The following is a 12,902-nucleotide window of genomic DNA, read 5'->3' on the forward strand; positions in this document are numbered from 1 at the left end:
TGATCGAAGCAAAGGTCTTTGCCTCTGCTGTTTACCTAACGAGCACTCTGGGTGTCCTCAAGCCATTTAAAGCATGACCTGGACCTTTTACCCTGGGCTAGACTGCCTGTGACGCCACGTAACACAAGGGTGTGAAATTTTGGCTGCTCCATCCTGAACGCCAGCTCCTGGAAGTCCTCATAACCGCTGTCCTGCCTTCCGAAGGCAACGTTGTGAGCGAAAGGAGCGGAGTCAGTGCTTTGTGGATTTGGAAGGAATTCCTATTATGCTACAGTAATTCTGGTATCTGGGTTACATCTGAAAAAAGAGGTCAGGCTGACTTGAATTTTCCACGCATGCTGCCATAGCAAAGAAATCTGTTGCTTCAATTCCTCGTTAGCCATTTGTATCACTCAACAGCAAATAACTTAGCTTTTGAATTTACCTTATTAAGTTACATTTGTTGTGGGCACAGTGAAACCAGGGCAGAAACATCTAATTCTTTGGGGATTTTCTTTCTCTTTTAATTGACCTGCTATTTCGTGGTAGAAATTTGATGGATCACATAGGCAGCTGATTATGTTTCCAGTTTCTGTTCCAACTCCCATATTTGCCACTGCCTCATTACTGATCAGAAGCACACTCTGCATGGAGCCGGCGTGCCGATAGCTCAGGCAGTAATGCGAAAATGAGAGGCTTTTTCATTTCGTTTTTATGGCTTTTCCACACTTGGGGGTAATTCACCTGCAGGGTAAAACTCGGCTGCGTTTACAAAACTGGGGGTCTGGCACCTTTCGGGCTTGTTTTGAGGAGGGAGGGGGCACAGGCACAAGGCAGTTATGGGAACCTACTTTGCTAAGTGAGTGTATGTGGTCAGGAAACGATGGAGAGATCAGGAAACGATGAAGATGCTCACAGCACGAAGCAGCAAGGCTGAGGACGGGGTACTACCAAAGCAGGCACACGCCATGCCAGAACACCTATTGCCCACACCATTGCTCCTATGAGCAAAGATGAAAGCTAGGAGGGGAACAAGCATTCCTGACCTCTCCATCTCCATCCCTCCCAGCTGAAGGACCAAGAGGAAGGCAGCATCTCTGGGAAAGCACCTGAGCTGTGCTGGCAGCAGGTGAGAAGGAAATAGTAGGTACTTTTCATAGGGGAATTTCATCTTCAGCTGGAAGCATTTAACCAACAACCAGGAGACAGCTCTTGCCTCCTGCCCCGGCACCAAATACATGCTGGCATAAGGAGGCTCAGCTCCATGGGCTGAATTTAGGTTTTTGGCTGACATTTAAAGCTCTCACCGTGCAATCATTTCCTACCACAGCTCTAGGAAAGCTGGCAGGAAAAGAGAAGCAAGGCGGCATTGGGAAGGTGGTGCATTAACTACTTTTTAGAGTGAGGACTCTGGGAATATGCTCCCCATGGAAGGTTTTAATTGTCTTTCTAAAACGGCTGCAATATACAATCTCTTAAAAATCTAATACTAACCTGTGAAATTTTTCCAGGCACTGGTTAGCTGAAAAGATGTATCCTTTCTTTTTTTTTTTTTTTTTTTTTCTTTTTTTTTTAAACCTTATGAAATAGGCAAATACCAAGAGTTATTTGAATAGGGACAAACCATGCCAAGTCCTTACTGACACTCCAAGTCTTTTTGCTTCTACCCTGAACTCTTATTGGAGGGTGAAAAAACTCTTGTGGAGCTCACAGACTTGCCCAGACAGCTTTGGGCCTGTTTATGGGCTTCAGGAGTAATCTCATTCCTCCCATTACAAGCTTTCATTTGCAAATGTTTACTGCTCCACGTTACGCAGAAGTCAAATAATCGCAGAGAAGATGTGCACCTCAGTAGATAGCGTGGACATACTGGCAAGAGTGTGTTAAACCCCCACACCAATGGAACGGTGGTGCCATCAGCTAAAGAGGTGACAAAAAGCCACCCAGGATACCCAAGGGACAGGAGAGGGGGGGTTCGGAGGTGGTACTTACAGCGAGGATAGCGATGAGGATGCCCGCAGCACACAGCACTGCATCATTGATAGTCTCCATCGTCTTCAGCGGGTACCTGATGCTGTCGTCATCGCAGTAGAAGCCCCGCTGGTAGGGCTGGATTGTGCTCGTTTCAATGATGAGGAAGGGCAACCCCGCTGGAAAGGAGGGGAGACAATAACCAAACGCATCAGCAATACAGGCAAACACAAGCAGCTCACCAAAAAAACAAACCAAAAACCCCAAGACCCAGTAGAAACCCCCTTGCAAACCACGCAGCACCGTTCCCCGGTGCTTTTCTTTCTATATTGCTATCTTTCTAAAGGGAGTAGCATTGGGATTTGTTTTTCCAAGTCGCTCTTGCGGGGAAAAAGCATCTCCTCTGTTATGGTTATCAGATGTCTGCACTGCCTGGTTTCAGTTAAGCCTTGTGCATTGCAAATATTAACTTACAGGAACGGACCCCTAAAGCAATCCCTCTGCAAAAAGCCATGAAAATGAATCTGGCGCTTCTCTCCTGGGAGGGCCCGATGCTGTGCCGAGCGCCCCACGGCAGGGCAGCCCAGAGCTGTGCAAACAAACACTGCAGGATCGAGTATCAGCACGGCTGCTCCGACTCGGGCAGCCCAGCTACACTCCATCCCTGTTACTTTTAAGCTTTTGAAGCCTTCCTTGACTCCCCCCTCTCTGTATTTACAGGGTATACGTATGTTTGTACCTACTGCCATAAGCCGATGTGCTTTGAGCAGCTGTGGGATACCCACCCCTGACCCATCCTCGCCCGGGCAAGCGGCGCACACATCCAGCCAGCCCACCTACAAGAGCTGCTGAATTCCCACCAGAGCCTGTTTGCTTTCGATCACCTTAAAGCCACACAAAACCTGTTTCAAAATGCTGTTTGTGAACTTTCCACGCAGGAGACCTGCGTCTGCACAGCTCATCTGGACCTTCGCATCAAGCATGGAGCAGATCTGCTCAGAAACACAGGGTGAGGGCTTAGGGCACGCAGTACGGAAGGGACACCTCGAAATCGCCGCACAGCTGTAACCATATTCTTCCAAGTCTTTAGAGAAACACAGCATTGCCTCAATCCTACGAGAGCCCCGGGGTATTTCCCAGCCACGATGGTACCTTGGGCAGGGCACCCTCAGTTTCCCCATCTACCTTTGCTACAGAGCCCAACACCAAGAGGAGCAGTACGTCCCCACCAAAACAAGCCCCAAATTCCCTGAAACCCATGTTCAGAGTAAATCACAAACCACAAGGTACAGGAAACCCTCCTCCCACTTGCAGAGCGAAACCCAGGTAAGGGGAAAACAAATGCACCGTGGTTCAAGCTGTCCTTGGGCCAAGACAACAGGTCTCACGCCCAGATCCTACAGAAAGCACTAGGGAATATTTGTCGACCACTAACTTGCTTAGGTATCTGTGAGCTTGTTTACACAGCTAGCACTCTTAGACATCAGAGGGTTTTTCCTTCTAAAATAAATATAAAAAATAAAAAAAATAAAATAAAAATGAAGTGCTGTTGGGTTTAACCTAAATCTCTCCACGGTACGTTTGTAGTCCTCGGGATCTGCTAGATGCGATTACCAAAGGTACCATCCAGGCTGTTAAAAAGTACCATCAAAATAATGTTCCCCTTCTCCACGTGAACCACGTTCTGTATTTCACTTTGCGCAATCCCTTTTGGCTCCTTTTCCTATACGTTAATAGGCTTGCCTAATCCAGGATTATTAGAGGGTTTGTTAGTCTTAAGAAAAAGGAAAATCGCCATCATCAGTGAGCCGGGACAACCACACACAGACCTGAAGCCTCTCAGGTACCCAAGAACCGCCAGGACCACCGCTCAGGACCCCTTTCAGATCCTCTCTGAAAACACTGCAAAGGGGTTAATTGCAAGCACTGGGCCCTGCGGTGCTTGGCAAGGCAGGATGGTTTCCACCACGTGTGTGAACCAGCAAGGAAAAGTTTCAGAACCACCTGCCCAGCTCAGATTTGGTAAATAAAATCGGACATCTTGTGTGAATCCAGTTGATCTTCATTCCACTATTTAACCGTTTTGATGCCTAGCCAGCTTGGCCCCAAAATGTGCCTCTGATGCCAGCAATCTGATATTAATAGGCCACTTAAAAAATCCTAAAGTTTCCCAATGAAAAATTGCAGGAGAGGAGCTAATGTCGCTTGGCACGATCCAATTTCACATGCACTTGAAGCAGCGGCGTAACTGTTGAACTCGGGGAGTAGACATGCCACGGTTACGTGGCTTATTGTTATTTCTCCAGTTCCTCTTGTTAATAGCTTTCACATGACAGGTCTGTAAAACACATGTTCCCACAGACAATAAAATACATCTGAAAGCTAAAACTGGCTTAAAAAAAAAAAAAAAAAAAAAAGAAAGACAGACAATAGTGTTCCTATATATTATGTGAACCCAGGAATAATAAAGATTTGTTTTCCCTTCATTCATTGAACAGCATGGGGTAGTATTTCCGCGTTTCAATTATATGTACTCTTGCCACAGCTATAATAAGAGCATAACTGACCTATATGGTATACATTTTTTTAAGCGTGCATAGGCATAGTTTAGAAAATCCAATGGTTTTGTTTTCTCTCCTACAAACTTGTGGTTTAGCGGGATATTGCCAATCAAGTCTTGACATTTTTCCAGCAAAACAGTAACCTCAGATTCCCTTTTTTTTTTCCTTTGCCCCCCCGCCCCCCCTTTTTTTTTTTTCTTTTTAAACATGAGAAACATAAACATACTCTCCATAGCTGAACGGATATTACTTAGAAGACATAACATGCCTTTGATTTTGAGGGCTGGGTGAGAGGCTGCTCTTTCAGCAGTAATTACCCAAGGCAAAGAAGACCCCTGCCCATGGCGAATGGTAAATTGTGCTCAAGATGGTTCTTCTTCCACCAGGTTACTTCTTGGAGGATGGGTTCTCTAAGTGACTGGGTCACCACCCACATTTTTTTTTTTTTTTTTGGCAAGGTGGTTCCAGCACAGAGACGCCTGTAGTGATGCCAAAAGGCAGCCAGAGAATGGGTTTTGCAGAAAAACACTACAGAAAGAAGTCTGGAAGAAGAAAGAAAATTAAACACAGAGAGAGATGTTTGGGATCCCTCAGCAAAACACCACAGAGACATTATTCACACTAGGAGACCTGCCAGCGACAAAAGCTATCCAGAAGTGGGGCTACAGCCCACCCACCCTTGGAAATGGAAGGCGAGCAGCATGGGGTCACACCATGAAGATGGCCTCATCAGCCCTCCTGCCCCATCTGCCTCTCCAGTCCAGTGTTCTAACAGGAAACTCAAGCTCTGCATCCCTGGCTGCAGGGATGTGCAGCTACAAAACCCAACGGCTGAGCCCCATAAAGGTGCCAAGTTTTCAGCCTCCACCACTTCCCACCCCCCTACCCATGGCACCAAACTACCGAGAATACAAGAGGTACATTTCAGAAAACGGTAACGAAAGGTGACTTGCGCTGCAGTGAGCAATAAACGTACACGGTAGGCAAAAAAATCACTGATTCTGGACACGGTGACTCTTCTCCAAACATGGTCCTATTTGGCCCTTCTGTCCATGGCTATGGCTCACCTCCGTGTACAGACTGACTGCAAAAGCTTTAGTAACGCTGTAGAAGGGCTTTGCATCCTGCTTAATACTGGTATCTCCACGCTGATAAACCACACGGCAGCCTGTGGACCATACCCTGAGGCATGGAGGCAATACCTGCACATCCTCATAGGACTGCAACCAGAGAAGTGCTGTTATCCCCCTCTCACAGACAGAGGAAACTAAAGCACAGGGATAAAGCACAAAGGGATTTGTTTATTCCAATGCAATAAAGGTAAATGGAGCCAAGATTACCTTCTGAGTTGTAACACCCTCCACAAGGTGAAGGAAAGGGTTTTCTCCTTATCTAAAGGGGACTTTTTGCTTTAATAACAAAACAAGGAAATCCCAACCACATGCTTTTCTCTAACTATGCTGTAGGAGATCAAACAGGGCTCCAAACCATGAGCATAATCGAAATCTCTTGGGGACTGATCCTGCTCCATCCAAACGGGCTCAGCCCTGCCCCGAGCAGCACAGAGCAGGTGTGGACACTAACGGATTGTGTGAGGCACCGCAGGATGCCGTGGGGCTGGACATTAAAAATTGATGTTGCTTTTGCTGGGAGGAAGTCCAAGTGACTTGGTGACCTCTAACCGCTGGTGTCCTGTGCTAAGGTATTTCAGTGCAGGGTTTAAATTTATTTGTCTTTCCATTTAATAAAACCAATCAAGTTTGGACATCTAGCGCGGAGGAAAAAAATATTCCTTTGTTTGGTCAGCACCTTTATTAAGAGGCAATTAATAGGTGATAACCCTGGGAAGGCTGGCACCATGAAAGCTAAAACCCCACCACCAAGCCTAAACAAAAACCCTTGCAAAATCCCTATGCACTCTCCCACCAGCTTGAAATGTGCATAAAATCAAAGGCTGAAAAAAAAAAGGGGGAGGGGGGGAGGGGGGCTCTGTGTTGGGTTCAGCAGTTTGAATCCTGCAGTCTTTGAAAAGTTAATGCTTGTGCAGGTTTAATGGGGGAAAAAAAAAATTAGAAGAAGGGAAAAGCTTTCGCTGGCCACCCATCAGAAAATCTGAGGGAACAGGAGGGGAAGAGGCATTTCTGCAGTGACCCACCCATGCAGCTCTCATCTTCCCAGCCCAGCCTTCACCTTTGCACTAAATTAAACACCATCAGGGCATTTTTTTTTTTTTTTTAAATGTTTGGTTTTGATGGAGGTGGTTGTGGTTTTTTTCCCCACTAAGTCTTTCTTCTTTCAACCCTGCAGGTCAGTGGGATGTTGCTGGCTATCTCAACAAAGCAATGGTAATTTCTAACAAGCGCCCTGTGATGTGTTTGGCTGCCAGTGTCCAGGCCTTGGGCGTGTTTTTAAGGTTTCAGTAGATTAGACATTTAGCTTAATAAGTGAAAAAGATCATTAAATAATTTGGCAGGACTGAGCGGGGTATCTAATGCCTCATTCAAGACACACTGTAAATATTTGGGCACGTACAAGAGACGGGCTTTCTATTTAAAGTACTTCGTGGCTGATTTTGGGTACATATAAACCTTATTTGATTTACAATATTTGTACATATTTTAAAATGCATAAAAACTAGATTAGCCTAAGGTAGGCTTTTATTGGGGCTTTAGAAATTGGCTTCCCCAACTTTTAGAAAAGAATTGCAGCACTGCAGACCAGCCTTGGCAGCCGCTGCAAGAGCAAACAACTCTTGAAGCTGGTTGATGTTATATATATATATATATATACACTTACACACACACATATATATACACAGAGAAAATATAACACCACAAAGAAGTATTTCCACATTTTCATTATATCAGGTATATGCTGCCAATCACAACAGGGCCCGATTCTGCACGAGCCCCAACAAAATGGGTGGCAAGGAGCGGTAGGAGCTTGGTCAACCAAAAAGTAATCTGAAAGGGACCTGATCCACAGGCCAAGGGTAGCCAAAAGAAGGATCCTACTGCAGACTGGATTGGGCCATTATGCTGGAATTTTTAAAGGTCTTGAAAGCATCAGTGGTGACCTCCTTGCCAATGGTTTTTGACTGAATCTGGACACGTGAGGCCCATATATTCACAGGAGAAAACTAGGCTAGCATCAGAAATGCAGAGTACCCTCAACTCATTTTATTACCTGCTCAGTCTTAATTGTTCTTCACCTTGGTTCCAGCACTCCAGAAGACTGCTCTGTGTATCTGCCTGTATTTTGGAAACACACGTAGTATCTTTGTTTGCAAAACAGGTTCCCATTCAACTCTATTACAGCTCCACTACTCTCAGCTACGCAGACACATAAGGATAGAAAATTCTCCAAATACACAAACAAACCCTAGACTTTACTGTAGAACAGGTACCTGCTTCAGAGTGCTAAAGAACCTATAAGCAAGGATCAGCATATATTGCATTTCTCTGACTTGACCTGTCTAGAAAAGTCCGAGGACGCAATGGGTTGATTTCCACAAACCCAAGATATTGGTTCATTTCCTACTTGCTTTAGGTTCTCCCATGTAACCCACATGAACTTCTGCAGCTACCTATGTCAATGCCTCTGGTGTCCTTCCTATCAAAAGAGTGACATTTCAGTCCACTTTATTATTATTAGTTATATTTCAGCCAAATCATAGGAACTTTAGCAAAAACCTCACCATTTTTAGATCCACCAGCTGCCACGGAGTCCAGGAGACTTCCTAGTGGGCAAACACAGTTTCATTTTGACCTAGATGATGATATTTTCTGGGTTCTTACCTTTTGGGTGGGTTTTTTTGTTTGTTTATTTTTTAATAAGAACTGGTTATTCAGGAACTCTGGGCAAAATGCCTCCTCATGCTTGCTAGTGCAACAGCAAACAAGAAGAAAGCCAAGAATATTCATTTTCTATATGAAGAACCCTGTAACATCGATGACCCCAAGCTGCAGAGGTATTTGAGAAGTGCCTAAAAAAACCCCGATGGCGATGGCGGTGGCAGGAATGACGGGTATCTCTACCTGCTGCCAAAACCCATCATCCAGAGGCACACCCACCCTTTGGAACCTGGAGCGTGTTTACTGACCCCACCATCCTGGGAGAATATTATTATGGAAAGGCCCTTGGTCACAGACACTTTAAACCAAACATCAAGTTATTCTCACACACTGCAAATTCCTTTGGATTCGAAACCTCAGTAGAAATGCCTCCTCGTGCAGCTGGAGCACAGCGGGCCAACCCCGTGCTCCAGGAGCTGCAGATGAACACGAGTGCTGCCATTGGTTTTGCTGGGAGAAATACCGCCTTTAGACAATACCCGTTACCTCCTTCCACAGGCAAACACCACATACAAAGGAAGAAAGGGAAGGGAATTCTAAGAAGTATGTTAAGTTGTTCCTCCTGGGAGTTTGGCATGAGCTGATATTAAAAGAGCTTAATATTAAAGTGCACATATATTTTTAATACCTAAAAAATGCATTAATAAGAACAAAAGGTCTTATCCAAGCCACAATACCTAGACGCATATAAAATTCTGCATTTGTAGGGTAAATCAGATTTAGGCCAGACTGGCTGACCAGCAACAGTTGGAGAGGGTGAACATAAAAGACATTACCAACAGGACTCCAAAGCCAGTTCCAGCCAAACACGGTGGAAACAAAGCCATCGTTTCACATTGTCTACAGCAAGGAATAAAACATGATATACCTTGAAAACCCCAGTGTGTCAGCATCTTTTGAGGCACCTCTGTACATCCAAGTGCTTTGGAAGGTCTCAAAGACATGACAAGTGTGACCTAGGATGACCCAGCTTGAGGGGGGGCGGGGTGTGTATGCAGAATTAAAAATGTGCCTGTGAACGCTGCAATACTGAGGGCAAACAGATCATGCGAAAAATACACTGCAGCGACTATTATGTTTTCAATTACAAACGAAGCGAACACGGTTTACTCTGCCGGTCAGCAGGGTTTGGAACGAGCCCTGCCTCACCACGACTCCTCCAGGCTCTGCCTTCGAGGAAGAGCTCGGACCACTGCCCAGTCCCAGCAACACTCCCACCATGAGAAAGGGGTGCAACACCCCGTTTCTTTGGGGGCAATCCAGGAGCTTTCTTCCAAACCAAGGCAAGGTGAGCAGGGCTGCTGCTCCCCTTCAGCCACATCATCCCACTGGCACACACTGCCTGCGGGAACCCCGATATTTCCTCATATAGTAACAAATCTGCTCCACTCCACCAACCTCTATTCCGGAGGAAAGTTTTGTGGGCTGTAGGTGTTGTTTTAATATATAAGCTATCAAGCAGAGACTCCTTATCTCAGCTTACAGCCCCCAAACACCGCCACGTATAAGCCCTGGCTCTTCTCTTTGCACAGCCACGCTGAACCCTAACATTAACGAGTGGAAATACAGAACTGCAGCCAACGCGACTGCAGTCAACAAAATCCTCTTGATTATTTTTAAATCAACAAAGGCGCAAAGCCTTTGAAGCAAAAATAAAGCCAGTTAACCTGGTCAACATCAGGTCTCTTAAAAATATATATATATATAAAAAAGATTCATCTGCTGAACTTCCCAAGCTTCCTCTCCCCCTTCCCAGAGCATCCCAGCCAGGCACCGCAGCTGCAATTAGGCACGTCTTTGGGAGCAACTGCCCCGCGCAGGAGGCGGCAGAGCCCTTGTCCCAGCACTGAAGCCTGCCGTGGGTAGCTTTCTGACCCAGTTCTGTCAATGTACCTATTGTAAATGCAAAATCCTTCTTTGGATTTGAAGCTGCAGCCACCTGCACAAATAAGGCTGGGTTATAACTCTGTAACCCAATACAAGCACTGGAAGCTTAAAAAGTTTGTAGTCCAAATGGCACTCCTGACCTCTTCCTTAAAAGTTCACTAATCACTTTTAATTCATAATTTATTTCCTCTTAATATACTTGCTTTATGTAATACCCTTTCTACCCACCCCCCCACCCCACCCCTCCTTTCTTTCTTCTGGAAGTTCCCCAGGAGAAAATGGTATTACACAACTCCCTTGATTAACTGGAAATGAAACTTTTCCCCCTCGGTAGTCAAGATTTGGTGGAGTTTCCAGGATATAACGCACAGTACACAGTGCTGAAAGGCAAAAAAACGTGAGCAGAGGTGGAAATGATCCGAAGGCCCTTCAGGCGATGGGGGTTTGATCTCACAGCCCTTAAAGCAGATCTCAGTCAGGCTTTGCAGGTTAAAATAGTATAAAATGGCATAATAGTATCTCTTTTCTCCCTCCTCTTTATTTTGACCACAATTACAGCATAAAGTGGCACCCTAACGTATAACAGTATGCAATAAACCTGAGATTGCGCTAGTACCCAGGTAATATTTTAAAGAAGTAAAAATATCATGCTCCTCATTAAAACAGCTTTGCATTAAAGGCAGGGGAGACTTTGCAGGAGAAGGCGGAGATGCGATGGCGGCTGCCTTGGCCATGCTGCCACCTCGCTGCCCGCAGAAGTTTGAGCGACTTTGGTGGAGAGCAGCTGGGAATGGCGTATTTCGGTGACAAGCTGTCACCTGCAGCAACAGAGGTGCCCGCTCCATGCTGCTCACAAGGGTTTACCCCCCCTGACCCACCTGCCTCTAGATGAGACTCTATGTTTGGGTCCCTGAAAGCCAAACAGATTCTTTGGGGGACAGCACGGTTCCACGTCGCACACCAATTTCGGACTTCTGGGTGCTTCTTATCCCTGTAAGAAACTGCATATTCTGCAAATCCAGGTGATGCAGCAGCATCATAGCAACACCTGAAATTTCACCACCGCCTTCTGCAAGCCCAGGGCCAGCGCTGGCACAAGGGCCAGCCACAGTGGGCATGTCCACCTTGTCACACCCAGAGTCACAACAGCCCCTTTCCCAGGCGCAGCCCACACCTCCCCAGGACAGCTGCGTTTTGCAGCCAGGTGACATTCCACAGCCCTGCTTCCTTAGGGGACAGTATAAATCGGGCCACATCCGAACGGTACAGGCAGCGGCCAAGTCTCTATTCACACTGACTCAAGGGACACAACATGTACTGTGCTTTTTAAAACCAAAAATGGATAACTCCCAATTTCCCTTTCCAGCCCCCCTGCAACAATGCTGTGCCCTGCTGTCAAGGAACATGTGAATAAATTGGGGAAAAAAGGTTAAAGAAGCCCAAGGGAATAGCAGTCCCTTTTTCTTTATTGCGGTTAATTTTGACAAAGGTTCTTCTGTTCCTCCTCCCCACCCCCCCCTTTTTTTTTTTTTGGAAGAACTTCATGCCAAGTTGCGTTATTCTTCTTCACCATGGTACTGCCATGAAACCCCCCTGGTATGTTTGCCTGAAAATGGCAGGTTTTCATGGAAATCGTTTTTATCTCAACAACAGCTCCCTTTGTCACCTCAGACATGACAAGAGGAGGAGAACGGCTTGGGCTCCAATCCAATCCCAGCAACAAAGCATCCACAGAAAAGCACACCGACCTTCCAAATCCAGCATCACGAAAACTCGCCCTCTCAATGGGGCAGAAACCCTCCAAAACCCTCTTACTACCGCCCTCGGAACGGCGATGCCACCACAGACCCGTCCAACACGCTGCAACCCACTTTGCACAGCCTCCGATTTAAACACTTTGAGGCTTGGGAAAAAGCCCATACCATTCGTCGGGTTGTTTTGAAGGATTTTTAAATGGAAATAGTTTCTTTTCTTGCAGCCCGTCGTGGCAACCGGAGCCTGCTGGCTCCTGTCAGCAAGACAGGAGCTCAGCAGCTCCTAGGGGGTGTCCTCTATTTCCAGCCTATTTACTGCTCCGCTGAGAAAGGCGCCTATAGATGCTCTAGTTCTCCGATGGGAGTTTGGAGGGACCCGGTTATTCAACAAACCAACCCTTTCTAAATGCTGTCAAAGGAGTGATTTGATGCCTTTCAGTGCTTACTATACAAAACACTGAAAGACCAGTGAACTTCAAAAGCCGCAGAAGCGGAGCTGGAGTTTGGCAGGAGTTCATTAGCTGCCTGTGTCCTTCTGTGTGTGGCTTGTAATTACATGCAGACCTGATGCCAAATCCTCATCTACCGAGGGGTACCAATTAACGTGCTGCTGGATGATTCACAGGTAGCTAATGTCGAGATTTATACAACCAGCATACCAAATATCCCATGCTTTATTATTATTATTTTTAAGCTAGCCTTCCCCCACCATCACCCTTTTTCAAGTTACTGTACAAGCAAGGTTTTGGCAGCAAAATTCAGATTGTCCAGCCTGTTCCCAGGCCACACACCAGTGGGCCTGATCCTGCTGTCACCGTGCACCAGCATCTGCAGGGATGCGTGCACCCCTTAGTGCATGGGCCAAGGGCTTGCAAGTTGAATCACCTACTGAATTT

At 46.2% G+C, this 12,902-nt stretch overlaps 1 protein-coding gene across 1 annotated transcript in view; it reads right to left on the bottom strand.

Annotated features, from left to right (window-relative positions):
* The window catches only part of PLPP3 (phospholipid phosphatase 3), a 45,278-nt gene that overhangs the window by 18,154 nt on the left and 14,222 nt on the right, over positions 1-12,902 (bottom strand). The window contains exon 2 of the mRNA XM_040610515.1: positions 1,972-2,129. Within this exon, the coding sequence (XP_040466449.1) occupies positions 1,972-2,129 (158 nt within the window). The remainder of the gene's footprint in view (positions 1-1,971; positions 2,130-12,902) is intronic.

This window comes from Falco naumanni, chromosome 11 (genome assembly GCF_017639655.2).
Source record: "Falco naumanni isolate bFalNau1 chromosome 11, bFalNau1.pat, whole genome shotgun sequence".
Lineage (NCBI taxonomy): Eukaryota > Metazoa > Chordata > Aves > Falconiformes > Falconidae > Falco > Falco naumanni.